This window comes from Perca fluviatilis, chromosome 15 (assembly GCF_010015445.1).
Source record: "Perca fluviatilis chromosome 15, GENO_Pfluv_1.0, whole genome shotgun sequence".
NCBI classification, from domain to species: domain Eukaryota; kingdom Metazoa; phylum Chordata; class Actinopteri; order Perciformes; family Percidae; genus Perca; species Perca fluviatilis.
The window spans coordinates 13,448,501-13,475,990 of NC_053126.1; the positions used below are offsets into that span (position 1 = coordinate 13,448,501).

General features: G+C 42.7%; 4 protein-coding genes across 4 annotated transcripts in view; 2 read left to right on the forward strand and 2 right to left on the reverse strand.

Annotated features, from left to right (window-relative positions):
* Positions 1–126: 126 nt before the first annotated feature.
* LOC120574400 (glycerophosphodiester phosphodiesterase 1-like) lies at positions 127–5,717 on the forward strand. The gene is made up of 6 exons (XM_039824663.1): positions 127–604; positions 2,252–2,427; positions 2,790–2,895; positions 3,193–3,285; positions 3,582–3,793; positions 4,109–5,717. The coding sequence occupies exons 1-6, from the start codon at positions 344–346 to the stop codon at positions 4,254–4,256; spliced, it is 996 nt and encodes a 331-aa protein (XP_039680597.1). The 5' UTR covers positions 127–343; the 3' UTR covers positions 4,257–5,717.
* Positions 5,718–5,991: 274 nt separating this feature from the next.
* LOC120574401 (MAPK regulated corepressor interacting protein 2-like) lies at positions 5,992–12,327 on the forward strand. Its single transcript, XM_039824664.1, has 5 exons — positions 5,992–6,575; positions 6,680–6,749; positions 7,255–7,394; positions 8,689–8,781; positions 11,926–12,327. Exons 1-5 carry the CDS (start codon positions 6,521–6,523, stop codon positions 11,994–11,996), a joined length of 429 nt encoding a protein of 142 aa, XP_039680598.1. The 5' UTR covers positions 5,992–6,520; the 3' UTR covers positions 11,997–12,327.
* A 75-nt stretch (positions 12,328–12,402) lies between these two features.
* Positions 12,403–21,736, reverse strand: trap1 (TNF receptor-associated protein 1). The gene is made up of 18 exons (XM_039824661.1): positions 21,498–21,736; positions 20,938–21,108; positions 20,749–20,831; positions 19,888–20,028; positions 19,103–19,174; positions 18,793–18,953; positions 18,022–18,131; positions 17,854–17,927; positions 16,861–17,016; positions 16,450–16,570; positions 16,232–16,301; positions 15,893–16,040; positions 15,588–15,773; positions 14,629–14,767; positions 14,436–14,521; positions 14,126–14,271; positions 13,796–13,868; positions 12,403–13,205 (listed from the first exon to the last, which is right to left on the reverse strand). Exons 1-18 carry the CDS (start codon positions 21,616–21,618, stop codon positions 13,104–13,106), a joined length of 2,160 nt encoding a protein of 719 aa, XP_039680595.1. The 5' UTR covers positions 21,619–21,736; the 3' UTR covers positions 12,403–13,103.
* Positions 21,737–22,197: 461 nt separating this feature from the next.
* crebbpb (CREB binding protein b) overlaps positions 22,198–27,490 on the reverse strand; it is a 61,022-nt gene continuing 55,729 nt past the window's right edge. The window contains 5 exon segments of the mRNA XM_039824681.1: positions 22,198–24,720; positions 24,722–25,552; positions 25,660–25,941; positions 26,329–26,490; positions 26,742–26,909. Of these exon segments, the coding sequence (XP_039680615.1) occupies positions 23,188–24,720; positions 24,722–25,552; positions 25,660–25,941; positions 26,329–26,490; positions 26,742–26,909 (2,976 nt within the window). The 3' untranslated portion in view covers positions 22,198–23,187.

A 27,490-nucleotide genomic window follows, 5' to 3' on the forward strand; every position in this document is an offset into this window, starting at 1 on the left:
TTTAAACACAATGGGCTAAATGTAATTTTTATTTTGAATGTTCTGGCCGGATGCATTCTAAATAAAAAAATAAAATATATATATATATATATATATATATATATATATATATATATATATATACTACATATATATTTCAAACTTGATATTGACGATAGCAGTGAAGCTGCCTCTCCTCCTTCCTCCCATGCATCCTCTTTACAAGAGCTCTCTGACCACCTCCACCATGTAGTCACCTGAGTGCTGACAGCAGAGCTTTCTCCATGGCATCTTTCTAAACAACGACTCTTTCATCCTCCGGTCCGATCGAGACATACAGCCAGTATATAGGCCACCGTTCGTCATGCTGCAGATCGGAGATGAGGTGGTGTATTTCTCGGCGGTGTTTCTGCTGGTGGTGTTGGGGACGCGGAGCGCCACTGGTGCCTCCCTCCTCACCGCATTCCTCTACGTCTTCATGGTGATGTTCCGGTTTCCTCCGGTGCCAGGGGACCAGGCCGGCCGCGTCCTCCGGCCCAGGGCTCCATCAGGCGGCGTCCCGGTGGTTGCGCACCGCGGAGGCAGCCACGATGCTCCGGAGAACACCTTGGCAGCGATCAGAGAGGTGACATGCAGGCATCTGTTTAGATGAAAATATGTAGCTCTGTGCATGTGTACTTATATAGCTAAAGTATACTACAGATATCTAACACCTACATGAATCATATGCTATATTTAGTTTCTGAATACATCTACAGCACTGCAGGTGCAAAGGAGCCCCTAAATGAATAAAAAGGGATTTTCCTGAGTGATTTTGTGTCGTAATAAATATATTGATAGCTTTAGCTGCTTAGGCTTTGCATGTCGTGACTTCCCTTTTTTGCAGTGGAGGCAGAGTACCATATTCTGAATGGACAGGGAGGCCAGCTGGTTAAGTTTGTATCAGATCAGTGGCTCATTGTGCTATTTGAATTCTAATGTACCCTTAAAAATTAACTGTTTATGAATTGAGGTCCACTTCATGACTTGTAAATAATTTCTTCCCTCACTTTTTCTGTTGTGTTTTTGTGTTTTTTTTTTTTTTTTAACCTACTGAAGGTGCTGAGTCAGCTGTCCTTGTGGTGTCTCATAACTGTCCTACATGCATATATGCAGTTAGCATCTTATGCTCTAATTAAGCTCATACCTTTCATCATCACCTCTGGAAGGATTCTGACAAGCTATTGTTCAGCCTCTTCTTGATCCATTAGCCTATTTAACCTGCCCTTGTAGGCAGCTATTGAATGTGGTGGAAAAGCTGACATAATAAATCCTGCTCAAGCGTTTGTACATGGCACAGTGGTGAAACAGCTGTTCTCCGATTCAGTAATGAGAGCTCCAGTTTGCTGCCACTGAACCTTGTCTTTGGTATTACTGACCATGGAAAAGTATGTCTGGGTCGTACCTACATTTGTATCATAGGTATCAAAAAGAATTTATATTTTCTAGTGACAATTGTATTCATCCTTCTGATGCGGAGGGGGGGGGGGCGTTATTCTTGGATCTATTTTTCACTGTAAGTGATTTGAAATTTAGACGGCAGGAGTCCTCCCCTAGGTGTCACTTTTGACTAATGATTATACTGTATTTACAGTAACATGGTTACTCATTTTTTTGTTATCAAGCTAAGAAGCCCAGCTACATTCAATTCATGTTTTATTGTTTGGGAGTATTTAGTGATGCTTTTATTCAAGTTATTATTTTTAAGGGCGATTGGTAAACCATTGACTACCAGTCAAACACGGAAATGAGAACAGAAACATTCTTCTGAACATTTACTATAAAAGGCGAGGGCTACAGAGAGTGAGGCTCAAACATACATTACTGAGGTGTTGTGTCTCACGAGACTGAGGTCAAACAACCGTTTGCTGTCTTTGTCTAAAACTGGAGCAGCCAACCATTTAACTTGAAACTACTATGTGTCCTAGAGACAACTTAAAAATCAACATGCTCCATTTGAATGCACTGATAGTCTCTACCCTCTTCATCTTTCATGTCACACATTCAGTTCACAGCTCCTGTACTTTCCATGTGTCTGTAGCACTGGAGAATGTGTATAGTACCCACAGATATGGAGGATATATCCTTACTGTTAAATGATGGTACTGACTCACTGTGTCACACTTTCTTACTTATGCAGGCTCATTGTTTCATGTTGTTCAAAAACCCAAGCCCATTTTGCAAAGGAAGCTGTATTTTCATTTTCTTGTCCCCCTGTGATGTCCTTCTTTAGGCCAGTAGGAACGGGGCAACCGGAGTGGAGCTGGACCTGAGTTTCACAGCCGACGGAGTGCCCGTGCTGATGCATGATGAGACTGTGGACCGCACCACCAACGGCTCTGGACCTGTTAGCAAACTGCAGTTGGTCAAACTTAAGAGGCTAGATGCTGCTGCTTGTCACAGGCTGAAGTATGCTGCATATTAAAGAGTCATTTCCTCTCGTCTAAGCATGTGAATTAAATGCTTAGATTTCTAAAAATCTTAGCTTGTCATTTAATGTTTAAGTAAAGAAACAAAGGATAGTGTGTCCATGAAATAAGATGAAAAAATCTGTGAAGATCCTCATATTAAAAGGTTTGAGATGGAGAATAATAGTTTTCATATGAGTGATCCCTTGCCCCTCACAAATATGTCACCATTTGAAGTAGCTCTTCTCACCAATTTTAAAGACTTAAAATAAGGGTGCAGAGTTAGAACGTGAAAGAGTGATACAGCAGGAATGTTACCTCAGTTTTGCCTTAAAAACCTGCTGTGATTTCTTTTGTCTCCAGGGACAAGTTCAGTGGTGAGAAGGTCCCAACTCTGCAGGAGGCGGTGGAGGAATGCATCAGACACCAGCTGACTATTTTCTTTAATGTCAAAGATCAACCTGATAAGGTACTGAATATGAAAGACTCCAGATAAATGTATGCGTACATGCATATTTGGACCAATGATGTTATCTGGCTGTAGCCTACAGACATGCTCAGTGCAGAGAAATTACAGCTCTGTCTGTTTAATTCAATCAGCCCTCCAGCCATAAGGCTTTTCTGACCTACACTTTGAACCTTCTAGGAGGCACTCATTTATGTAATCTCTTTAAATAAGCCGGTTTATTATCAGATAGTTAAATACTGTTCTATAAGTAATTTCTTCTGTTTCTATGGAATATTAATAACTTATCCTCTTTTCCAGGCTGCAGCAGTGCTTCATGAGATGTATAAGAAGTTCCCTGTCCTTTACAATTCCAGCATTGTTTCTTCCTTTGAACCCAAAGTCATCTACAAGGTAACAAAGAACATTACTGATTAACTTAAAATGATAATCATCGTCTATAGGAAGCTCTTTGGGGCGCCCTGGTAGCTCACCATGCATCAAGGCTGAATCCTTACCACAGCGACCGTCGGTTCAACCCTAACATGGGCCCTTTGCTGCATTTTATCCCCTCTCTCTCTCTCTCTTAGCTAAAACCTAAATATGATATGCATTTCTGATTTGTTGCTGCTTTAAACTGAACCATCATAGAAGTAAACCTTAATTAGACTGTTTCTGACTAAAGACCTCCAACCTCTTGCGGCCCACAGATGCGTCAGACTGACCCCAACGTGGTAACAGCTCTTATCCACCGCCCCTGGAGACTGAGCCGCTTTGGCGATGGCACTTCTCGGTCCCTGTCAACATCGGGTCAGCTGTGGATGGGGGTTCTGGACGTCTTGTTGGACTGGGCCCATCACCACATACTGTGGAAACTCTGTGGGGTCTCTGCCATCTTCATGCAGAAAGACTTCATCTCACTGTAGGTGAAATCTAATGTGTTTTACCGTTATGATGCACGGGCGCAAAGTTGTATGCGAGTCACAGGGTTTAAGAATGTTGAAAGATGAAAGATGTTAAGACAAATCTTGATGTTGATCTTGTATGTATATAATCTAAAAAAAAAAAAAAAAAACAAGGATGATTCAATAAAATGCTATCAAACCCTTTCCCAAGTCATAAGTAGACACTGCTTTATTTAAGGGGTTCACTATTCTATGTACTAAATACTTATCTGGCTGTGGGTATTGTTCCTTATTTACTGAGCTGTATTTTGTTATTTTCCTCCCGTACGTAGGGACTACGTTCAGTACTGGGCAGAGCGAGGTGTGGAGGTGGTGGGCTGGACTGTTAACACCGCTGTGGAGAAACACTACTACCAAAACCTGCTGAAGATTGGTTACATCACTGACAGTCTGCTGGAAGACTGTGATCCTCATTACTAAATGATCGCACCCACACGTACAGGGAGGATTAAAATCCCAAGTGTTTAGACTTGTTAAATAGAACATTTTACAGCTTCTTGGAAAAGTTGGAAGTTAGATACTCTTTGGTTAGACATAAGACTACACAACTTCTATAATGAATACATTTCCCAGAGTCTTGTCCTTTCAAAGACCACACAAATACTGAAATATGTAAATGAATTAATTATTAAGTGGAGGAAAGCTAGATATTTGGTGCTAACTAGCTCTGTAGTGGCAATCGAACAATCCAAGCTTTATATGATTTACTATAGAGGTAAGAACACATCATTACCTGCAGCTAGCATGCAGGTAATTTCTCTTTTAAATCTACACACACCTTAAACTATGAAGACTGGGCTGTATACTTCCTAGTCTTTATCCTACTACCAGCAGCAATACCTCCAGCTCTCCTGGACCAGGGATTGGGATTAGGCTACCTTAAAGATCTTTTCTACCTTTTGTGCTGCTCTTTCAGAGGCTTTAAAGAGACATATAGTTGTAACATTAGACATGTTGGCATCATATCAATGCTGGCTGTCATGATATGTATTTACTAATAGACTAGAAGATCTGTTGTTAATATTGTGACATGATGATACTTGATTGTTCAGAAACTTGCCTTCTGTCATTAAGTGCCACAGCTGCACAAATACACCAGGAACTTTGAATTAAAATGATATCTGATTGTAAGCTTCAAAGGAGGGAAAGTAATGCACCACTGAATCCTGACACACATGTGGTGGGTGTGAGTGTAGGTGTCAAGGCAGAGACGAGTCAACATAAAGTCCAAAATACTGTATTTGTATGATGTAACATCCTCATTATGAACCATCAAAGAACGAAAACTATTTTGTGATCATGGCTGTTGTAAAAAAAAAAAAAGTTGAGTCCAAATTTCATCCCATACACCTGAGAAATGTTTGACTACATACAATAAAACCTGTAATATATTGATTTAACTTGATATCACAGTGCTAGGAATGTAACTGAGAGGGAGAAATACTGATTCACTTCCTTTTATTTTAACTTGTTTTGCCTGAAAACATTCTTTACACCTCAATATATTTAAATGTGCTTATCAGAATATGCTTTTTTTTTAAGTATTTAAGGAGTTCTTGTCGTGCTAAGAATGTCTTGTATTGTCTTATATTCTAATAAGAGATACATCAACATAGGGTCACTCAACAAAATATGTTATGTTCCTTTTTAGGCAGAAATAAATCTTTAGAATGTAAATTCAGTTTGTAAAACTGATGGAAGTTAATAATGCCTTTTGGGTGAACGTCCTAACTTCTTATGAATGTTAAAAAAAGTATCAGTATGCGAGACTTTTCTTTGTATTAATTTCTGTAAATGTTCAGCTGGGCGTCTCTGTCAACCCAGCTTTGAATTTCACCACACACTCATTCAGTATGTAGTAAAGCTTGGTTGAATAGTAAACATGGCTGTGTGTATGTGATTGCATTGTGCACCTGACCTCACCTGCGTTGTGTACTGTAAACACAGAGACGTTGGGCAGATGGGGGCCACATGGTGGAGCAGACAAATGACCCTCATTGAATAAATTCTCATTCAAGTTCAACTCATCTGACACCATTCGATTTGTTTGAACTTCACTAGACGTTTAGTTTACCTAGAATTTAGGAAATGAGGGAAGAAAATAGTGGACCTCAGCTCAGCCCCTAGTTGGTGTTACAGATTTCTTACAACCCGGGGACACTGTCTCTTTAAAGCACCGAGGGAGGCGTGTAGGACGTCGAGCGAGAAGTGGTGCGCTTTAACGGTGTGCGTTCAATGTCTTATGAATGACCGCCGCTGTTTCAGGTTATGTGACATTGTGGCAGTGCAGTACACTTGATGACCAAAGTGAGTTCGGGTAAAGGCAAGAGAGAGGGGGAGGGTCGCTGAATGAGATGTACCCCGGCGGCTGGCCTTTACGCAGAGAGGAGCGCGGCGCACAATTTGGTTTCCTGCGTGGTTAGCAAACAGCCCTTGTAGTCTGTAGTCAGCTCCGTGGATTTGCGTTGGGATCAAACTTTCGCACTGTGAGTGAAATTCAACCTGATCAGCTGAGGAGTGGACTGGCGCTTCTTCCCGTTGTTCATACATCGACAGATTCTGGAGGAATGTGTTTAACTTTAAAGTAGGCCAGCTCCACCTTTATCTGCTCCGTCTGGACTTCTTTTTTTTTTTTTTTACTTCAAAGTGCCAAACTAAACTTTTACATCGGACTCTTCCTGCGCATGATGTACACAATTACAAAAGGTCCCAGCAAACTGGTCACCCAGCGACGGACAGGTGAGACACATGGTCTGTGACTCAAACACGCTTTCAGAGATCCAGCAGACCAATCATCTTGCTTTCAAGTGGTTTTATTAAAATGTGAACTTTCTGTTATTTAGGGCCTACTCAGCAGCTTGACAACCAAATAAACGACTTCAAGCACAAGCAAACGTCCTGGAGTATGCCTGAGTAAGTGTGCAACTTTTGGAGAGACACCTCCTGGTAATAAAAACCCACCAAAATGCTCTCAGTAGTGCGTCTGTGATGCTTTGTCATGTGTGTTCTTTTGAAAAATGTCACAAGTTTGGCTGATTTTGCTGATTAACTGTGCTGGTTAAAACATGTTAGTGAATGACAGCTGTGGACGTCATCAGACAGCCCTTGTTCGTCCGCCTGAATGATTTACAACACAGTGTGTGTGTGTGTGTGTGTGTGTGTGTGTGTGTGTGTGTGTGTGTGTGTGTGTGTGTGTGTGTGTGTGTGTGTGACCTTGTGGGAAGTCAAGGTGGCACGTTGTCCTTCATTCAGCTGTTGCAATCTCTGACTCCAACACAATCACCCATGCTTGAATTTAGGCCCAAGGGCTAACACTTTTGAGAAATGAGAATTTTCAGATATTTATGTAGCATTTGCTGAAAACCTCCAGACTACTTTTGTGACACGCTGTTTTTTTTTTCCTTTTTGTACGCGTCAGCCTTCCTGCACCCAAGATAGTTTTCAACCGTCCCAACGGTAAGAAGTACCATCAGCCTGCTCCGGCTCTCCCTGCAGACAGCCAGCAGGAAGAGAGCTTCACGCCCGCGCACAAGGAAAACGTCAAATTTGTCTATGATGGTAAGGAAATTAGTCTTACTAAGTTAGACAGTCTAACTGGAAATACCAGAAGCTGAGACAACGCCTTTAACAGTCTCACTGGATCCAGACACCTGCCCCTCGTCGGCTTTTTTGTGAATGACATTGTTTTACTATAAAGTTGTTTAAATGACATGCCAACCTGCCCCCTCCCAGGCCTCTCCCACACACAGCTGCTCAGACACTGATAGCCATGATAGGCACCTAGCCAAAAAATGCTCTCACACTCGCATATCGTGCTCCTCATGACCCACGCTTGCACATGTGCTGAAGTACACAGCAAGTAAACCGCATTTTGGGCTTTTAACTAAGTGCCCACCAGCCACTTGTTGTCTAAATTTGAGCAAAGGCAACAGAGCCGTCTGCCAGGGTGAAGGGTTTTGTTGGATCTGTGATGAAACCCTAACGCAGTGACCTAGTTTTTGAAGTGTGTTCTTCTTTTTAACATTCACAGTCTCATACAGTGGCTCGGCTGCTCTTACTCTCTGTGTCCTGTTAGTTGCTGGCGTTAAAGCTCGGCCACAGCAGCTCGTAAACAACTCCAGTAACCTTGTCGTTGAGTGAACAAGGACACAAAGAAGGCCCGACTCCCCTTTTGTTCAGGGTTGATTTATTCTTTCACTCTCTGAAATACCCCAATACATGCAGCTAACGCACACACACACACACACACACACACACACACACACACACACACACACACACACACACACACACACCCCAGTCAACATGCTGCATTATTTGAAATACAAACGTGAGCCTTTGAAACATTTGCCCTAGTGGACTTTACTTGTTTGCCGCTGTAGGTGTGACACTAGGGTGCAGAAGATTTGAACTTGGACAATAAGGATATGTGCTGTTATTACACACTAGTTAAATTCTTTATACCATATCCTTGGGTTTACATTATCATCATTGATTATATTTCTTTTGATTTAGTTGTGTCAACTGTGTTGTATCCTGGATACAGCCAGGATCCAGGATCTGTTGATAGATCAGAGATGTAGTAAAACAAATTATAGACATACAGTTATGTGTCTATTTTAGCTACAATCATTGCATAATCAATTAATCTGCTTCTTCATGATTATCTGTGATTAATTGATTACACGATTAATGGCCTATAAAGCATAAAGAAACATTGAAAATCACAATTTTCTAGAGGACAAGGTGTTTCTTCAAATGTCAACTTCATCGTTTAAGTCTCTACCTAAACATACTGTATACAAGCTTATAAGTATTAGTAGATGTACTGACCGAGTCGTTGTGTTTTCAGCCTGGCAGGAGGTGGAGCAGCAGGAGGGGGGGTCAGAGGAGACCCAGGGAGCAGTCCACTATAAAGAACCCACTCCCAACCCACACATGCACAGTGAGTACAGCTTCTCCTCCTCCTCCTCCTCAAGCTGTGGTTATACTCGTGCGCGCCATCTACAGGGGGGGCATTTTAATATTTCCACTTTTGACAACGGAAACAAACAGTCACAGGCGGTCGCAGGACCCATACAGGTCTACAGAGCTAGCCTCGTTCAGGCTGTTGAAAAATTCTTTAGTGACTAGATAAATACGCATCATTTATTTCCCAGTTGTGTCGAAAGGCTTCGCGGTCCGGATGGAAGCCTCTCGCGGTCCGGTTTTGGGCCGGAGTCCGCCAGTTGTTGACCTCTGGTATAGTATGTTGAAAAAAAAGTGATTAAAAAAAGTCAGTCTAGTATGTCGAATAAAGTCACAGCATAGTATGTCGAAAAAAAAATTATAAAGTCATATTACAGTATGTCGAAAAAAGTCATACTTGAAAAAAGTGATAAAAAAAGTCTTAGTGAAGTTTTTTTTAATTAAAATGTCATAGTATAGTAGGTCATAAAAAAGTTATAGTATGTCGAATAAAATCATAAAGTCATAGTATAGTATGTCGAAAAAAGTTAGGGTATGGTATATCAAATAAAATCATAAAAGTTATAGTATGTCGAATAAAATCATAAAAAAGTCATAGCATAGTATGTCGAATAAAATCATAAAGTCATAGTATATTATGTCGAAAAAAACTCATGGTATAGTATGTCAAAAGTGATAAAAAAAAAAAGGCTTAGTAGTGTGTCGATAAGTGATAAAGTAATAGTATAGTATGTTCAAAAAAGTCTTAGTGTATATACAGTAGCATGTCAAAAAGTGATTTATAAAGTGATAGTATAGCAATGTCGAAAAAAATATATAAAAGTCATAGTATAGTAGGTCGAAAAAAGTGATAAAAGAGAGTGACAGAACACAACTTTTCTCTTCATTGATTTGTATTCTTCATTCCAGTAATGTAGGTCTTGAAACCAATTGCTCCATACAGGATTTGAACACTCAACCTTCCAATCATTCTCTTATCACCCTAAGCTATCTGACCTGACGCACATGTCTACGTTTTAGTCATTTTCCTCTTTCACTTAGTGAGTCGGACCTCAAAACTTACTGAGACATGTAGGATTTGAACACTCAACCTTCTGACTTCCAAACATTCTCTGATCCCTCTGATCTATCTGACTTGGAAAGAGTTGATGATTTTGGCATATTCGTCTCTTTCAATTTGTGTATTGGACCCTTAAAACTTTCCTGAAACATATAAGATTTCAACACTGACCTTCTGATCATAGTCTTATCACCCTAAGCTATCTGACCTGACACAAAGATTGTTTTCGTAAAAAACTCATAGTATGGTATGTCAAAAAAAGTCATGAAAAAAGTAATTGTATAATATGTCATTAAAAAAGTCATAATATAGTATGTCACAAAAAAGTCATTTTGGCCCATCCCACATGGGATTACAAGACACCACAAATTTATTTAGCAAACGTCTTCCGGTAGCATATACAAATCATACATTGTATGTATGTATATGTATGTATGTATGTATGTATGTATGTATGTATGTATGTATGTATGCATGCATGCATGCATGTATACATACATACATACATACATACATACTGTATACATACATATATTACAGTTGAGGGCACTCTCTATATAAAAGGCACTAGTGATTCCCTGGTACCTGAAATGATTCTATTAACAGTCAGTTTAAGTATAAATATCAGTATTACGTTGCGTTTTTATTGTGTCAGTACAGATCAAAAACCACAGTGGTTTCTGATTTGTATACCTTTTGCTTCTTTTTTGTTACTTTATTGAGACAATATGGAAGTAGCATGCATGCTAACATTTCTGCCTTGAACATCGCTGTTACAATAGTCTCCACACCACAAAACTTTTACTAAAACTGCAGTTAACACAATTGTTATCGACACTGATGTTACTAATACTATTTGTAGTTATATCGGTGAGTTTTACATTTTTGATATCAATTATATATTAAGATAACAACTTAAACAAGGTATTAAAAACCATTTTGTTAGCCACAAATTTATATTTGCTCGGCTTCTGTTGTGCTGCAGTTTCTCACTCTGACCACTGGAGGGCGGTAAACAAGGTCAACCCAGACACAACCATTCCAAAAGACCATGGCTCTTTATTTCTACACTTAAAAAAAAAAAAATAAATAAGGTAACAGAGAAAGCTATGATATTTCTTTTTTTTTTTAATTGATGCATAAAGACACAAATACACAAAACATCATACACTGTCATGGTATGACAATAGTTTTTCAAACAAAACAAAGAGGAAAACTGTTCAGAATTTCCAGACTGTGTAGAGGAGACACAAAAGCCTATCATTTTTTTGGGGTTATTTTTAATTATATGAAGTGATTTAAGGAGCAAATCTATTTCTAACTTAAATACCTGGAAGGAAGGCTGTCCCTTTTGCCATTTCTGTTTATGAATAAAAAACTTGGCTTGCAAAACAAAGTTCACTACATATTCCAAAGTGTTATTATCAGGATTATCATAATAAAAAAGAAAATCTCTTAAGATAAGACAGTAAGGTGGATCAAATTGGTTACTATTTAAGTCACTGAGAAATGTTTTTCTCACATAAAAAACAAAACAAAATGTGTGATAGTGTTTCATCCATATCACCACAGAAGGAACAAGCAGTACTTATGTCTGAATATTTGGCTACAGTAACATTCACAGGGTATATTTTATGAAGAATTTTTGAATTGAACCTTCACTTTATTTGTAATGCAGTATTTACTGGGTAACAACCAAGCTCTTTTCCAGTTAATATCAGGAATTAAAGATCCCCAGTAAATTTCCCTCTAGGAGTTATTCTTTTTCTAAATTGAAAGATCTGACAAATATGTTCATAATAAAAAATGTTGTCTACCACATGAATCCCATTCAAAATTAACTTATATTGGGTTACATTGTCCTGATCGAGCTATGGTAATGTCTAACTAATTTGTGCTGAACTAATAGAGAAATGATTATGGAAAAAATGGGTTTTTTTTGTCCTATTGGGATGACAAGCATACGACCGCAATGTTTTAGGGTGTACTGACACACCAACAGGCATTTCATCTAATCTCATGGCATATCTTTTGAATTCCTTTCTTCCTGTTTTTTTTCAGACTTTGTGCCGATAGATCTTGATGAATGGTGGGCCCAGCGTTTCCTAGCCAACATAGACAAGCTATCCTGACACTTCTGGGATGTACGGATCTTGACGGATCGTCAGGCGAGACCTGAAGCAGGATGGCTCGCAGAGGAGAGGCGGCCTGGGCTGGAGGTGTGATGGGTCAAAATGCCCTGATGTGGTTCAAATGGATGGACAGCGCTGGGACGCTTGCATAGAAACCACAGAGAATCACTTCACTTGAACTCTAGCCTGTTTGACTACAATCGATCTCTAAATATTGTCTGCGACAGACTGCACACTTGAGGACGCCCATCTTGGAGTTGAGGTTTCTCTCCTCTTTCTGCACTCACAATAGAGATGTCATGTTACTTGCAGTAAAATCGTATTTTCAAGCTCTTTTGGAATCTTTTTGTTTACTCAACTTATTAGCAATACGCACAGCACACCAAAAGCTCCATAAATGCTTATACAGTATTTTAAATCCATTTTATTAGTACTAATGATACCTGTTGAGAATCCATGTTTGACCACTGACCGATGACAAGTCATATTTGCAGCTCATACACCATCTACCAGTTTCTTTTCATTTGACCCAGTTAAAAAATATTTAATCACATGAAACATTCCCACATTTGTGGTATTCAGCTTCTTATGAATTGCAAAACATAAAATAAATAATGTGAAAAAAAATGAACAATTTGAGGGATTTTGAGGGCAAAAGAACAAGGGTTTATAAAAAAAAAACATTAACAGCTCTATTCAGCAGTGATAACCATCTTGCATTTCTAATTAAACCATCTCTTACCGCTTCAAATCTCTGATGCACACTTCAGAATAAAACTTCTTTTGGCAGTTAGAACATTTTAATGCATCTCTTCTTACTTTTGCCTGCTTTCCCCACTTCATCTCTACATTGTTTGCACCCATATTATTGAAGATGTGGACGAGCCTGAAGAAACCGTGCTGAACACAGAGCATGAAGACATACAAGTGCTTACAAAGCTTCCAGCAGTCAATTGTCACTCCATCTGAGCTTTAAAAGCCTTTACAAGTACTCCGGGGGGGGGGGGGATGTGATTTTATGGTTCCAGGCCTGCAGTTCTATGTAAATGCTTCAGTCCACTGTCCTCAAAACCAAGTCCGTCTGCACCGATCATGTCTGAACAGCTCTCAGTGCTTCTCCAGAGCTTTAGTCAGCAGGTCGTTAAGGCGGGAAATCATCGGTCGGGGATCGTCGTTCAGGCCCGCCGTGATCATGGCGTTATCATAGATCTGCAAAATACAGATGAAGAGAAATAATTGTGTGAAACTGCACTGATAAGACTTCAAGCCAATTAGCGACTCACTTTAAGAGAGAAAAATATCCCACAAAAAGTTGATTATGTGCTGCCAGAACAGAGCCTGGGGAACATTACAAATACTTAACCATCTATTAATTACCTATCAGACAATTGTAATGTCCTATATTGTGAATGGTTTCTTCTGACCGTAATCATTCACTTCTACTCTTTGAGTGCTGTGTAAGCTGTTGTCAATAACTTAATGACTTCCTGCACGTGTTTCAAAGTAAAAGTCTACCAGGAGCAGGAGGGATTATGCCCTTTTGAGCAGCTGAAATACTTTCAAATGTGAAACTTATGCAGAAATGTTGAATTTCCTCACCAGTAACTAAACTAAACTTTCCAGCAACTCTTAGAAAAACAGTACGACATGACCTTATTGTTGGACTAATGGAAACTGTTGTGGAAGTTATTCTGAACTTATCAAGACAACAATGAGGCATTTTTTTGAGTTTGCTGGAGCAGATAATGGCCTTCTTACTATAAATGCTGTTTTCCATATGCAGCTCTAACCCACAGTACCTGTTCCAGTAGCAGTCCAGCCAGTTCAGAGTTTGTGTCCTTCAGTGCCTGCAACTTCTTGATCAGATCATGTCTGTCAGATGGTAAAAAAAAAGTACAAGATATTGAGAGCTGGACACAAAAACACATTTAATCATTTTCTTTTATTCCATCTTGTAAAATACACACACACACACACACACACACACACACACACACACACACACACACACACACACACACACACACACACACACACACACACACACACACACACACACACACACACACACACACACACACACACACACACACACACACACACACACACACACACACACATTCTCTCACCCTGCATTGATCTCCAGTGTGGGCTGCAGTATCTGAGCCCTCTCCTCAGGGGTGCGAGCCAGCTGCTGGGTGCGGAGGAAGTGGCGTGCAGCACCCATTTCCAGCACTGTGATCATAGCTGGGTGGGTGTCCAGGCGTGGAGTCAGCTAGGGGCCAGATGAGAAAAGAAAAAAAAAAAGTATTATGCAACGTGACCAACTTAAGGAGATCTGACATGGAAAAAAACAATTTCACAATGATTTGAATCCACGACTGAGCCGATTTCTTGTCAGGAAAACACATTTGAGTCCTTGACACGTGTAAGCTTTACCTTTATGTTGGTGACTCGGGGGCCCAAGGCATTCTTCATCCAGGACATCAGGTCATCGGCCTGCTCCTGCGTCAGGCGCTCGGAGGCTGCAGGAGAGAAGAGGCAATGAACAGGAGTGAGGACTACAACCTTGACACAGAGCTGTCCTGCTACACTGCTCAGCTTTAACTGGAGGTATGAGAGGGGAGCAAACCGGGCTTGCTGTCTTCAAACTTCTCCTCTTTGTAGTGATCTACCACGATGTCAGTCTCCACTGAGATCATCTTCTTTTTGTCGAACTCCCTGAGGTGGAGCAGGGTCAGCTCATCAAACTGCTCGTAGCAGAACAGCACCTGCACATACACAAAAGACCCAAGTGAAATTTCCAGTTTTCATTCTTAATGAATAGCTTTTAATCAGCTTTTCAGTGGCAGAACTGCCATATTGTCTCTTTTATTCTCATTTGACAATATGAAACTGGGCCTACAATAACATGTAGTGTGGCCTAAGGCCTTTATACATACCTTTTTTAGTGCATTGAATACTAAGCTAATAAAATAATTGTTGGCATGATTTTATAAATCATGTTTAAATGTTAAACATACACGTGGCACAGTGAATGCTTAGAATGAACTGCATCTGTGGGTGTCTACCTTAGTGACTACTTCTTACCTATAAGGCCAGTAAGCCTATCATTGTTTTTTCACAAATAGGCTGATTTATATTTGCCAATAATATGTTGAATTCATGTCATGTTAAAGTTTTTTTTCCAAATTGAATTTGGTGGCCCCCTGCAGTAACTCTGAGGACTCCCTAGGGGTCTCGGACCCCTGTTGAAGATCTCTGCTCTAATATGATAGGAATTAAAATACCTATGCATTCATCAAACACGGTACATTAAAGTTCAAGCCACAAAGTGGCTCAGATCTTCACTGTAAGCACTGACATTTTAGATACAAATTATATCTTTCTATGTACAATAAAAAAATAAACATTGTTACACAAGTGTGAAAGGGACATGGGACTGAAGAATTATACATCAATAGGAATATGGCCTACAATGCAACTGGAAAATGAAAGCCGACTGACTTTCGATAACGGCTCAATTGATTTACGGGAATAATATTTTTCTTATATCGCTAGTTTACCACTGATTTCACACCACTTGCTCACCTCCATGTCTTTCTGTTTCATGGCCTCATAGTAGGGGGAGTGCTCTGCAAGATGGCGGTTGGGGGCGCACAGGTAGTAGATGTTGCGTGTGCCAGCCTTCATGCGGGAGGAGTACTCCATCAGATTGGTGTGCTGGCCCGCTGGCAGAGCAGAAGACTCAAACCTCAACAGCTTTGCAATATCCTCCTGTGCAGAGACAGCATGGAGGGTCAAACGGTACTGCAGTCATATTCAGGATACCATATCCCCGCTGCTTTTAACTTTTGTAAAAAAAAAATAAATAAAAGAAGTTGTTTCAAAGTCACCTTGACGTCTTGTTCCTGAGTGGTGACGATGCCCTCCCTCATGAAGAGGCCGTAGTCCTCAAAGAACTTGTTGTACTTCTCTGGCTCCTTCTTGCTCTGGTCCAGCAGGAAGCGGATCACCCTCTGCTGCAACACGTCACGGAGCTTCCTGAAGCCACAGGTGAGGGTCAAAAAAATAAATACAAGTAAAAGAACGGACAAATGCATTACGAATGTATGAGTAAATCCTCCAAATTTGTTTTTAGATTTTGATAATAAAGAGTAAGAGCAAGACAAAATGGACGAAACATAAGTGAGGATACCTTAAATACAAAAAACAAAGCAAAACTGGTGTTTTACCTGATGAGGGCGCTCTCCTGCAACAGCTCTCTGCTCAGATTCAGCGGGATGTCCTCGCTGTCCACCACACCTACACACGTCACAAAAGGCACGCACACACACAAGTTCAGCACTGAAAAATTAAACAAACTATTCATATAATCATGCATTATGAAACCGTAGAGTAAAAACAAGCAGCTCCACCAGGAGCCGGTGGAGGCACTCGGGAGGATCCAGACCTCGGAGGAAGCGCAGCCACTTGGGCAAGATGTCAGTCGCTTTGGTCTGGATCAGGACCTTCCTGCTGAACAGAGCCACACTGGAGCCCATCTCCCTGCTCACATCAAACATGCTCGGCTTCTGTTGACAAATACATTATTTGTAATAAATTAATGGGTACTCACTACCACCGAAAAAACCCAAATTGTGTTACATAACATGATCTTTCACACAGGTTGGCAGTATTTCCGTGGTTGTTGTGACACATTTATGGACTGGAAAGTTGCCGGTTTCAATCCCGGATTAGCTGAGTGGGGGAGGGGGCGTGAAACAGAAACATTCACTTTAAGTTGGCTGGTGAGATTTTACGCTCAGCAGTGAAACAAAGACAGTTTGAAGTGTCGACACTGTGCCAGTCCTGAGCTGCTCACCGTGTCAGGGACATAAAAGATGCTCCGGATGTTGAGCGGGGCGTCGGCACGGTAGTGCAGCGTGTAGCGAGGCTTGTCGTAGGCTTGGGCGACGTAACGGTAGAACTCCTCATGCTGCCAGTCACTAATTTCCTTAGGCTCCATCATCCACAAAGCCTGATGGAAGACAGAGGCCAAACAACCATTAATAATAAAGAAAAGAAAAAATCCCACATAAATACATTTTAAAGTATTACAGTGATACCTAACCAACTCCAGATGTATTATTCAGCTCACACTGCATAATTAACAGGCATAAAGCCTTTATTTAAAGTCCCAGTGTGTAACGTTTTTAGTTGTTCATTATTAAGTCTGTGTTGCTCGTTCACAAACTTGTCCTTTTTCATGAATATTTACCCCCACCATCAATTCCAAGTATTCCTATTGGCTTGAAATTTTACATTTGCATGAACTGGGGTAGACGCTCCATATTCATGCTCCATCTTGAAATACGTTAACCAGTAAGGGACATACAGGGCATACTGCTCCGCCTTTTGCGTTTTCACCGTCACATGATAAACTCTCAGGTGCTGCTAATGGGTATAGCCGTTTCCCGGCCCCAGCAAGTTTGAAGAAGGAAACATGGAGGACCACACGTATTCAAAATCCAAATTTCAGGAAAAAGAAAGGATATTGAAAAGAGCAAGAGACCGGCTTTTTGAAGCGTGAAGGCTACCGTAGCTGTAATACGTACTTTGAACTGCGTGGCGCGAGAGAGTTGATTGCGATATATGATCTCAACGCTAGATGGGAGACCTTGGACCTTTAAGGTTCACAATAGTGAAATGTTGTATATTCTTGGTTGCTTGTATTATGTGATTTTTGTCTTGCATTATGCAGAACTTGCTGCTAAAACAGCTGCACTGGTCAAGCAAAGTTCCACCGTATTCATACCATGAATTTTGGGAGTCTTTGGACTGAGACAGAGAGAACAACAGAATCAGAGAGGCTCACCTGCAGTGTGTTGAGCCTCCGTCCGTTCAGGAAGATGGGGAAGCTGACAAAGTTGCTATACTTAGTTACAACATCTGAAAGAGATTCAACAGCTTGTAAGGACACGGAGCGATGCTACACTAATGTGTTTTATCACTGCAGGTATAGAAGCAGCTCCGGCAGTTCTACCTTTAACTCTGTCCTCAGCGGAAAACTCCTTGCAGTCGTCTTTGAGGTGCAGCACGATCTTTGTTCCCTGTTGAACACCACTGGCCTCAGCGATCTCAAAAACTCCAGAGCTGAAGAAGACAACGACAGAGGATCCCATTTGGTTATGGTCCTTTCACAGATGTGTGTATTCACTCTTTGTTCTGCTGCAGAACAGAACCAAACTCAGAAAATATCCTTTTCCTATTCTTGATGTTCATATTAAAAGTCCCATGGCATGAAAATTTCACTTTATGAGGTTTTTTAACATTAATATGAGTTCCCCCAGCCTGCCTATGGTCCCCCAGTGGCTAGAAATGGCGACCGGTGTAAACCGAGCCCTGGGTATCCTGCTCTGTCTTTGAGAAAATGAAAGCTCAGATGGGCCGATCTTACCTCCCGTTTCTCTGCTTTGCCCGCCCAGAGAATTTGGCCCACCCATGAGAGAGAGACATCATGGCTTTCAAACAAGCAAAGTGGCAATTGGTCAAGGCTACACCCCCCCAACCTCCAACTTGCCACCCCCCCTCTCTCCTCATCAATAGCTACAGACACAGAAATGGCACATCCTAAGGAAAGCTCATTGTGGGACTGGCTCTAGTGGCTGTAATTCTGCACCAAGGCTGAATTCTGGGAAAGAGACTTCAGATTCAGTATTAGGGGACCACTAAGGTCTATATAAAAGCATCCAAAGAGCACCATGTCATGGGACCTTTAAAAGACTTTCATTCTCATCCCTTCTCTCCCTCTCACCCGTCTGAGGACCACTTGTATCCGGGTGCGTTGGGCTCAGCGGACCGCGAGTAGACGTCAACACGGTCAGCCACCATGAAGGAAGAGTAGAATCCCACACCAAACTGACCAATGATGGTGCTGCTGGCCTCTGCCTGGTTCTGCAGGGCGTCCAAAAATGCCTGCAGTGTGGGGACGAGATGATTATGACGACAGAATGAGGAGGATACATCATAAATACAGGTGTGACATTCGTGGACATAAACTGATGGATTAATTGGATTGTTAATCGTATAGCCAAACACTAGTGGAGTCTGTGGAAGAACCTCACCTTGGAACCGGAGCGGGCGATAGTCCCCAGGTTGGCCACCAGCTCCTCTTGGTTCATCCCTACTCCTGTGTCCTGTTAAGAGTACAGAAAATTCCAGCCACTCAAAAAGTCACTATAGCTTGTTGTATGATATCCATCCACCAGGTGGCATCTTTTCCAAAGACAGACCAGAAACCAGAGTTCACCAGAAGCCCCTTTTCACCGCAATAACCTGGTTCCTACTTGCGTTTCCAATGTATTTAAGAAACTGGGACATTTTGGATAAACCTCATTTAAAACGCTACAGTGGGACCAACTATGTCATTTTTATGCACTGTGTGGTAGGGAAGACAAGCGAGTTGTTGTGGGACAATCAATGGAAGAAGTGATGCTGATATTGGTTTATGGTTTACTCTGAATCAAGGGGAGTGCTGGGACCAACAGAAACATGTCACTCGGTAGCCCAAATCAGCTTTGAGAGCGTCAAACCACTTCATAGTTTTTTGGTTTGCATCCATTGTGATTCTTTTTTATACAATCTTGTCTACCAATTTCTGCCAGATGCTGAGACATCTTCTCCTGCTATCAACTCCTGCTCCCTCTGAATGACCTCCTCTCCCCTAACACTGGTGAGGGCCTGGTCCTACACATTACATTCCTGCAGTGGAAAAGGGCTAGGTTGTATGTTTAACAGAAAATAAACATGGGGCTGAAAGACCAACAACACACCGAAAACTGTCAAAAAGAATAATACCAATCAACCATAACTCATGCAGACTGCACATTTTACACAGTCATGGGTATACCTGAATGGTGAAGGTGCCCTTGGCACCATCGGTCTGCAGGTGGATCTCCATCTGAGCCGTTTCACCACCTGCTGTCATCAGTTTGTGGCGCAGTTTTTCCAGAGCGTCACTGCCGTTGGAGATCAGCTCTCTGATAAACACCTGGTGGGATAAGGAAGAGAAGAACAGTTATAGTTCATATACTGAAATGTCAGTCCAGCTAAGGCTACGTCGACATTACTACGTTTTCATTTGAAAAAGGTGTTTTCAATTGAAAACGATCTCCGTCCTCACAAGCGTTTTATAAGTAATCATCCATCAACGCCTGAAAACGCATATCACAGACAATTTAAGTACACTGGACACAGGAATTGTGGCACATTGCTAAAAGAACAGCTTGCTTCCTGCACATGTAGGCTGCAGCAGCATTATAAAGTGCAGGATTTAACTGCAAAACAGCTGATAGCATCGACAACAAGGTCAGAGGGGACTGTAATTCATTTTCCATGTTGAATTTACCACTGGTTGTCAAGGTCGATGTCGTTTGTTCTTCTTCTGGTGAAAGGGTCACGTGAAAGGGGCCAATTAGGAAACACGTTGAGACTTATAAGACCCAATCAGGGAGCGAACGTGGATGACTGAGTCATCATTTGCAAAGGTCTCCATTTCTGTCTGTACAGACTAAAATGCAACGTTTTCAAAACTAAAACTTTGTCAGCAGCGTTTCCAAATGCCTCTCCGTTTTAGGGGCTCAAAAACATCGAAGCAGTGTGGACACCGAGGCGTAAACATAGCAATAGATATGCGTTTTAAAACGGAAACCTATTAGTGTGGATGTAGCCTAAATTGTAGATTATCTCCCTTTCTTTCAAACACACCTACCTCTTTCTCTGAATACAAGGACCTGGCAACAATGTCCAGAAGTTTTTTCGTCTCAGCCTGAAATTCATGTTTGGACAAGCTACCTGCATGGATCAGGGGTAGAACAACATTCAGATTATTTTGAATCTAACAAATGATCATCCTCTCCGTGACATTAAAGGAGATGTAGGTCTGCAGCTCTTATACCACCTTGAACAGACTCCGTATCACTGATGATGGTGTGCAGAGGCTCCTCTTCAGGCTCTTTCTCTGCCTCCTGGGTGCTGTAGTAAGACTGCTGGCTGAAGCCGAGACAGGACCGCTGGGAGCTCCACACTTTGGGCCGACTGCTCCACCTCTGCTGCTGCCCAACCTGCAGGTCTGATGCAGGTCCAAATAACTCTCTCAACTAAACATTGTCATGAGTAGTGTTTACAGATATACTTGAAAACATGAACCTATCAATTTGATAAAGCACCACTTTATTCATGATTTGATGCTGACATTTTTAAATCATAAATGTTATCTATTTTTGGGCTATAAAAAGACAAATAAAATCACGACACTAACAGTCAGTTAAGTCCTACTCTGATGCCATGATGTAATAACAGAGTCGTTGGTATTTAGCAGTTTCGTAGTTTCTAACTAAGCTATCGTGGCGTTAGACTGCAGGCTGGTAAATGAAGTAGAGTTGAGCCGCAGCAGTTCACACCACTGTGATCTTGTAGCCGTCAACTGACTCGGCCAGCTCACAAACAGCTTAACGTTACCTCTGGTGAAGGAGCGCGAGGTAATTCGGCTGCTCAGCCCTCGTGCACATGACGTTAGCCGTGAGTTGGTCCTCTGAGAGGAACCGAGGGCGAACCGAGCCAGCGCGAGGCAGCGGGACATAATAACAAACGAGGGATAACACGACAAGACGGGTCGACTGACCGAAGGGACACACCATAGACAGTATGTAAAGGACGCACACGCCGTACGACCGTAGCACAGGCAGGACCCGCGACTGCGCATTGTAATGACGTCAGCAGGGCGTCTATCACACTGCCCGATAAAAAGTGGAAACTTCTCCACCGTTTGTAAATCATCTCCTGTTTAAAAAAAAAAAAAAGTATTTAAGTGCACGGTTTAATTCCGTTGGTATGTATTAAAACACTACTAGTCGTATCTGTATCAATTCATACTTCATTATTTGACATAAATTAATTTGCCCGTCAAGGTCAAACAGTGGTCATCTTAACTAGGTTATAAAAACAAATACAAATGTTTAAAATGTTAACACATTTGTCATGTTGATGCTGAAACAATTAGTTGATAATTGTCTATTTTGATATGTGATTAGTTGTTGGACTTAGGGGGGGCCATTTTTCCAAACAAAAACATTTAATGGTTCCAGCTTCTCAAATGTGAGTTTGAAGTTTATCCTTGTCTTACAATATAGTCCTCTCCAAATAGAAACATAGAAGCAGAGTCTGTGGCACACAGGTTTATTTAACAATATGGTATATAAGTACGAAATGAGCCATTTTAACCAATTTGTACAGTGATTTCATTCTTATTTTCTGCATATTTACAGTACTGTCGAGCTGCATGATTTACATTAGAGAACAGTTCATCATCAAGTCAAGTTTAATGCAAGAGAGAAAATGATGCACAAAACTCTCTAAACACAAATCAGCAGTCAAACAAATTAATTTCCCACCACAGGCAAAAGAGGTTCAGAACTTAATGAGAATTCCTTTTGACTGAGGGAGTCGAAGCATTTTTTTAAACATTTGCAAGACAAATACTGGGCCCAGGCCAGTAAAAAGAACATTCCGGCACCTGTGAACGTTAACAAGCCTCAATGCAGGTTTCTTTTACACCTGCTTTTTGTGTTTGGGTGTGTGCAATAGTTCCTAGATCTATACAAATACATTTATCTGCAAACAGGAAAGAAACTAAGGCTTTCCCAAAGGCAGTCCTTTTGAAAAATGGCATATTAGAATAAATTAGCCAGGAACAGAGAAACTTAGCAAGAGGAGAAACCTGGCAAAAATTCCCAGAAAATTATTTTACAGTCTTCTCAACACAAACACGATATTAATTTGCAAAGGTACAAAATAAAAAATTAATAATAAAATGAAATATTTTTTGTTTCGAGAAGTTTCGTTAAAAAAGTCAATACCAGAGCATAACAAATGAAAAACAAATGAAAACACCACAAAGACCGGGCACATTCTTGCATGGCTGGTCTGAACCAAAAATATATTCTTTGTGTCTTTGTTGTCTTCTTTTCAATAGCAATTATTAAATCACTCTCTGTGTTGGAAGAAAAAGCAGTCCCTTGGTTTAAGGAAAGTTCACAGTCTGTAGGCCTCATATGACTAATTTGTTTGTATTTCTTTTAGCTTTTTACATTAGCAAGTACAAAAAATTCTCAGCTGAAAACAGAACAAGGCCTTTCTCTGTCCCAAAATGCTACAATCCTTCAACAAATTTCTCCAGCGTGTCTCCCGTCGTGTCACCCACCATACCCATGTCATTGCCCAACCCCCCTCTGTTTGGCGTGTTAAGTTGCGGGAGCATGGCACTCTGCTCCGATGTTCCCATGTGTCCCTGCTCCATGGAGCCTGACATTGGGCCTCCAAGGCTGGGGTGGGGAGAGCTGGAGTGGAGGGCGCCGTGTTGAGGTGAAGGCTGAGGCTGTATTCTTGGGGAGGGACTGGAATGCGGGGGCTGCTGCGAAGGTGGACGGGGCGATTGCACTGGGGCTGGGGAGCGTACTTGGTTTCCCAGGGTGTTGGCCATCGTCTGGCCAGGTAAGTGAGCTCCTCCCTGGGCTTGGCCTTGGAGCATGTGAGGTTGTGGACTCATTGAGTTAGCCTGTGCTGGAGAGCCCATCTGCTGCTTTAACATCTGCTGCTGCTGTTGCTGCTGCTGCTGAAGCATGCGCTGCTGGAGGAGGTTCTGGGGCCCATCCATGCCCATACCAGGTTGACCCATTTGAGATGTGGGAGGGAGCTGTCCCATGGGCCCTCCACCTCCTTGCATAGCCAATTGCTGCTGCATACGGAGCTGGGAGTAGCTTGCTGGCCCTGGCTGCTGCTGGGGGAACTGACCGTGGCCCTGAGGCATGCCTCCCTGCTGCTGCTGCTGCGCCTGCTGTTGCATCTGCTGCATCCTGAGCAGCTGCTGTCTGCGGTACAGTTGGGGATTGCCGTTTTGAGCAGCATTCATCATCTGGCCTTGGGGGCCCATGGTTGCCATACTCTGGGGCCCTGCCTGCTGAGGAGGCTGCTGCTGAGGTGCCATCACTGGCCTCTGCACCTGGTTTGCCATGGCTGCCATGGCCTGCATTCCTGCCTGGGACCCAAGCATGGCCTGAGCGTTCTGCTGCTGCACCTGCTGCTGTTGCTGCGGCTGGGTGGCCTGATACTTGGCTGTCCTCTGTTTAATGAAAGCAGCCATGAGGTGGGGGTTGGACTTGAGGATGTTGAGGACCTGCTGTTGCTGCTGTGGGGAGCTGGGAGATTTGAGGGTGCGCAGTAATTCCTGCAGGGCACTCGGAGCAATGTTTCCAGGTATCCCCCGTGGCATGTTTTGCTGCTGTGGTGTCATTACCTGCTGTGAAGGCCCCTGGGGAGGCATGACCCCAGGCATTTGGAGGCCATGTTGCTGGGGCATCATGGGCCTCTGCATGAGCTGGCCCTGCTGGAGCATAGGGCTCCCCTGAGCCTGCTGAGGAGCCATAGGGCCCTGTTGAGGAGGGACCTGTGGCTGATGACTCTGGGGATTCTGCATGGGATTCTGCATCCCTGGACCCCACTGGCCCTGCTGCATAGCCTGCATTACCTGGGGCCCCCGTGGCCCCTGCATCATTTGCATCTGCCCCGGCATGGGCCCCATCATTCGTGGGTGGTTTATGGGCATCCCATTCATGGCATAGTTCTGCTGCTGCTGCGGCTGCTGCTGCTGCTGCTGCTGCTGCTGCTGCTGTTGTTGTTGTTGTTGGCTGCTGCTTTGCCTTGGCTACCATCTCAATCTGCCTGGCCACCTTCAGGGCTGCCAGCAGTGGCTGCTGCTGCTGCTGCTGCTGCTGTTGTTGCTGTGGTGGCTGAGGCTGCTGTTGGTGGGGCATGTTAGGCAGAGGTGACTGCTGCTGATGAAGAGGGGATGACTGAGGCCCTGGTTTGCCCTGCGGCCCTGGTGTTGGGGGCTGGCTGCTGCGGCCATTGTTGGGGAAGCCCTGGGCAATATTGGCAGGGTTTGGTGGCTGCTGTTGTTGGGGCTGGTTGGGCATGGGCTGGGGGGTCTGGGGTGTATTAGGCTGCTGCACAGAGTTGGGGGTGTCAGGGGCAGCTGAGGTAGGTGGAGATGGCATGGGCATACCCCTTCCAGCCATGGTTGCCATTCTGCGGCGCATCATTTGAGCTTGCTGGAGCCTGTGCTGCAGCTGCTGCTGACGGAGTTTGTGCTTGATGTTGAGACAGAAGGGAACAGGACACTTGTTCTCCTGACAGTGCTTGGCGTGATAACAACATAGAGCGATGAGCTGCTTGCACACAGGGCAACCACCATTTGTCTTGCGCTTGCAGCCTTTGGTGTGTTGAACGACCCTCTTCATCTTTTGGCATGAAGGAAGAGAGCAGTTGGCATTGCGGCACTGGCAGGCATGGACCAGGGACTGGATGCAGCGCTGGATGCTGAGACGACGGCTCTCTTGAGGGCTCTTGGAGGCCTCTCCACCCTGACCGTTGCTGTCATCATCCAGACCTAGGCCCCACTTCACCATCTGGTGCTCGTGGCCCTTAGCGTTGTAGCAGTTAATGCATAGGTCGTAGTCCTGAAGAAAGGTAAGGAAGACCCCATTAAGGTTGTGAGAAGATTTTAATTTTATTCATAACTGATATAGATTTCAAAACATATCGGTATAGTGCCATTATTGCCTACCTCGCAGACGGTGCAGTGCCAGCGAGTCTCCACGTGGTGCTTGCACTCATTGCAGGTGTACACAAAGCGGTCCTGGCCTTGGTTGTGCAGCTCTACCAACATACACATTGTGCTCCATTTGCATCTTCTCAGTGAGCTGAACTCCCAGTGCTTGTCCCTGGCCAAAGTCAGAAAGGCATCACGGCCATCCATCAGGTCACAGGTCAACAGAGGGTCGGGGTCCATAATGGGTGGCAGGGTGTTAATGACTGGCCCAGCATGGAGGTGGATAACAAAAAACACCTGGTTGTAGAAAGAAGGAGAACAGTGTCAGTTAGTTGTAAAGAACATATATAGTATGCTGTAATAAATTCCCAACTCTCAGTCCATCCCATGTAGTAGGCAATTCCTACATGGGATGCATCTGAACTGCTCTCTGAAGCCAAAGGATCCTGTTGTGTGCTGGTGTACTTACGTGCCCAGATGTACCTGTAAGATGTACAGTAACGAGAAAGAACCTGTTCTGTGCAATTATTTGGTCATCCATATCAACCTACCAGTTTGGCTTAAAAGTACAGTATAGTATCAAGTGTTAAAAACAACTTAATTGCTAAAATGTTGCATGAAATGGCATTTTAGTTATGGAAATTGATTGCAAAAAATTATTTTATAGATCCTAGGTTTTCCCACCTCCTTATGTTTCTCCATCGTGGCATAGAGCTTCTGGGACAGGTCATTGGCTACATTCGGCATCCCAGGCTTTTTCTTATTGGCTCGGCTGACGCTGCTCTTGTTTTTGTTGGTTTTCTTGTTATTCTTTTTTTTGGCATTCTTGCTGTCAGCTTGGGCTCCCTTGAAATAGATGGACATGGTTTTTTAGAAAGATTGCACAACAGACAAGATGAGGTTATGCAATTAAGCAGAGTGGTTATACGATGCCTGAATGACTGCTGAAAGCTTTAATATAATGAGGACTTGAGGATGATCAAATCTGGGGTGAAACAGAGGCCTGAGCATCAGGCTGTTGATTTTGGCATAACAAGAGCGTTCCTTTTATAAAACCCATTTCAAAATGCTCAATCCACCTAATCCATCTAACTCACCTCTGTCGTCTCAGTGGAGGCCGTGTTCTCCTCCTTCTTCCGCTCTTCCTCCTCCTGCTCTAGCTCCTTGATGCTCTCCTCCAGTACATTAGGCCAAAAGTCACCCTCAAAGTACGGCAGCTCATTGGCACTGGTTAGCCGGTCTTCTGTTGCCTGTTTGAAAATGTCCTGAACACAGACACACAAAACTTCCATCAGGCAAGCTAGTAATACAGCTCTTAAAAAGAATGACAGCAAGTTTATATATATAGTGTTTTTATATTATACTGTAGCTTCCACCAGTAGTGTTCCTTAACCAACTATAAATTTGAGGACCATCTGTGTGTGCGTATCTTTCAAATGTCTCGAGTAACATTCATCCGATCTACTTCACACTTTGCTTCCTGGGTACCCAATGAACTTGAGGTTTTGTAATTTTGAGCAGTTTGGACAGCGTTTTATATTGGCTAATAATAAAATTAATAGACCACACAACAAAAGGTTGAGAAAAAAAAAAGCCCAGCTTAAATTCACTCAGGAAACTCACTAAAAAGGCATTTATTGCCAACGCTACATCAAAGAAAAGCCAGACACTATCGTATTAAGGTGCTGTAAGCTTTAAATTCATCACTTCTAAGCAGAAGGCAGAAGATAACGTAATCTCAGAGCTGATCGGGCAAAGAGAGTTGTCTTCCTTTGTCCCACTTAGACTACGTTGTGCAAGTGTGCTTAACATATAACACAAATAACATTACCGCTGGCAAAATACC

Coding starts and splice junctions, on each gene's coding strand:
- trap1 (XM_039824661.1), bottom strand. CDS start 21,618: ATGTCCCGCTGCCTCGCGCTGGCTCGGTTCGCCCTCGGTTCCTCTCAG. Junction 20,832..20,937: donor TGATACGGAGTCTGTTCAAG/GTGGTATAAGAG, acceptor TGATCCATGCAG/GTAGCTTGTCCAAACATGAA. Junction 18,954..19,102: donor TCGCCCGCTCCGGTTCCAAG/GTGAGGTTCTTC, acceptor CCCACACTGCAG/GCATTTTTGGACGCCCTGCA.
- LOC120574401 (XM_039824664.1), top strand. CDS start 6,521: ATGATGTACACAATTACAAAAGGTCCCAGCAAACTGGTCACCCAGCGA. Junction 6,750..7,254: donor ACGTCCTGGAGTATGCCTGA/GTAAGTGTGCAA, acceptor TGTACGCGTCAG/CCTTCCTGCACCCAAGATAG. Junction 7,395..8,688: donor CGTCAAATTTGTCTATGATG/GTAAGGAAATTA, acceptor TTGTGTTTTCAG/CCTGGCAGGAGGTGGAGCAG.
- LOC120574400 (XM_039824663.1), top strand. CDS start 344: ATGCTGCAGATCGGAGATGAGGTGGTGTATTTCTCGGCGGTGTTTCTG. Junction 605..2,251: donor CCTTGGCAGCGATCAGAGAG/GTGACATGCAGG, acceptor GTCCTTCTTTAG/GCCAGTAGGAACGGGGCAAC. Junction 2,896..3,192: donor TCAAAGATCAACCTGATAAG/GTACTGAATATG, acceptor CCTCTTTTCCAG/GCTGCAGCAGTGCTTCATGA.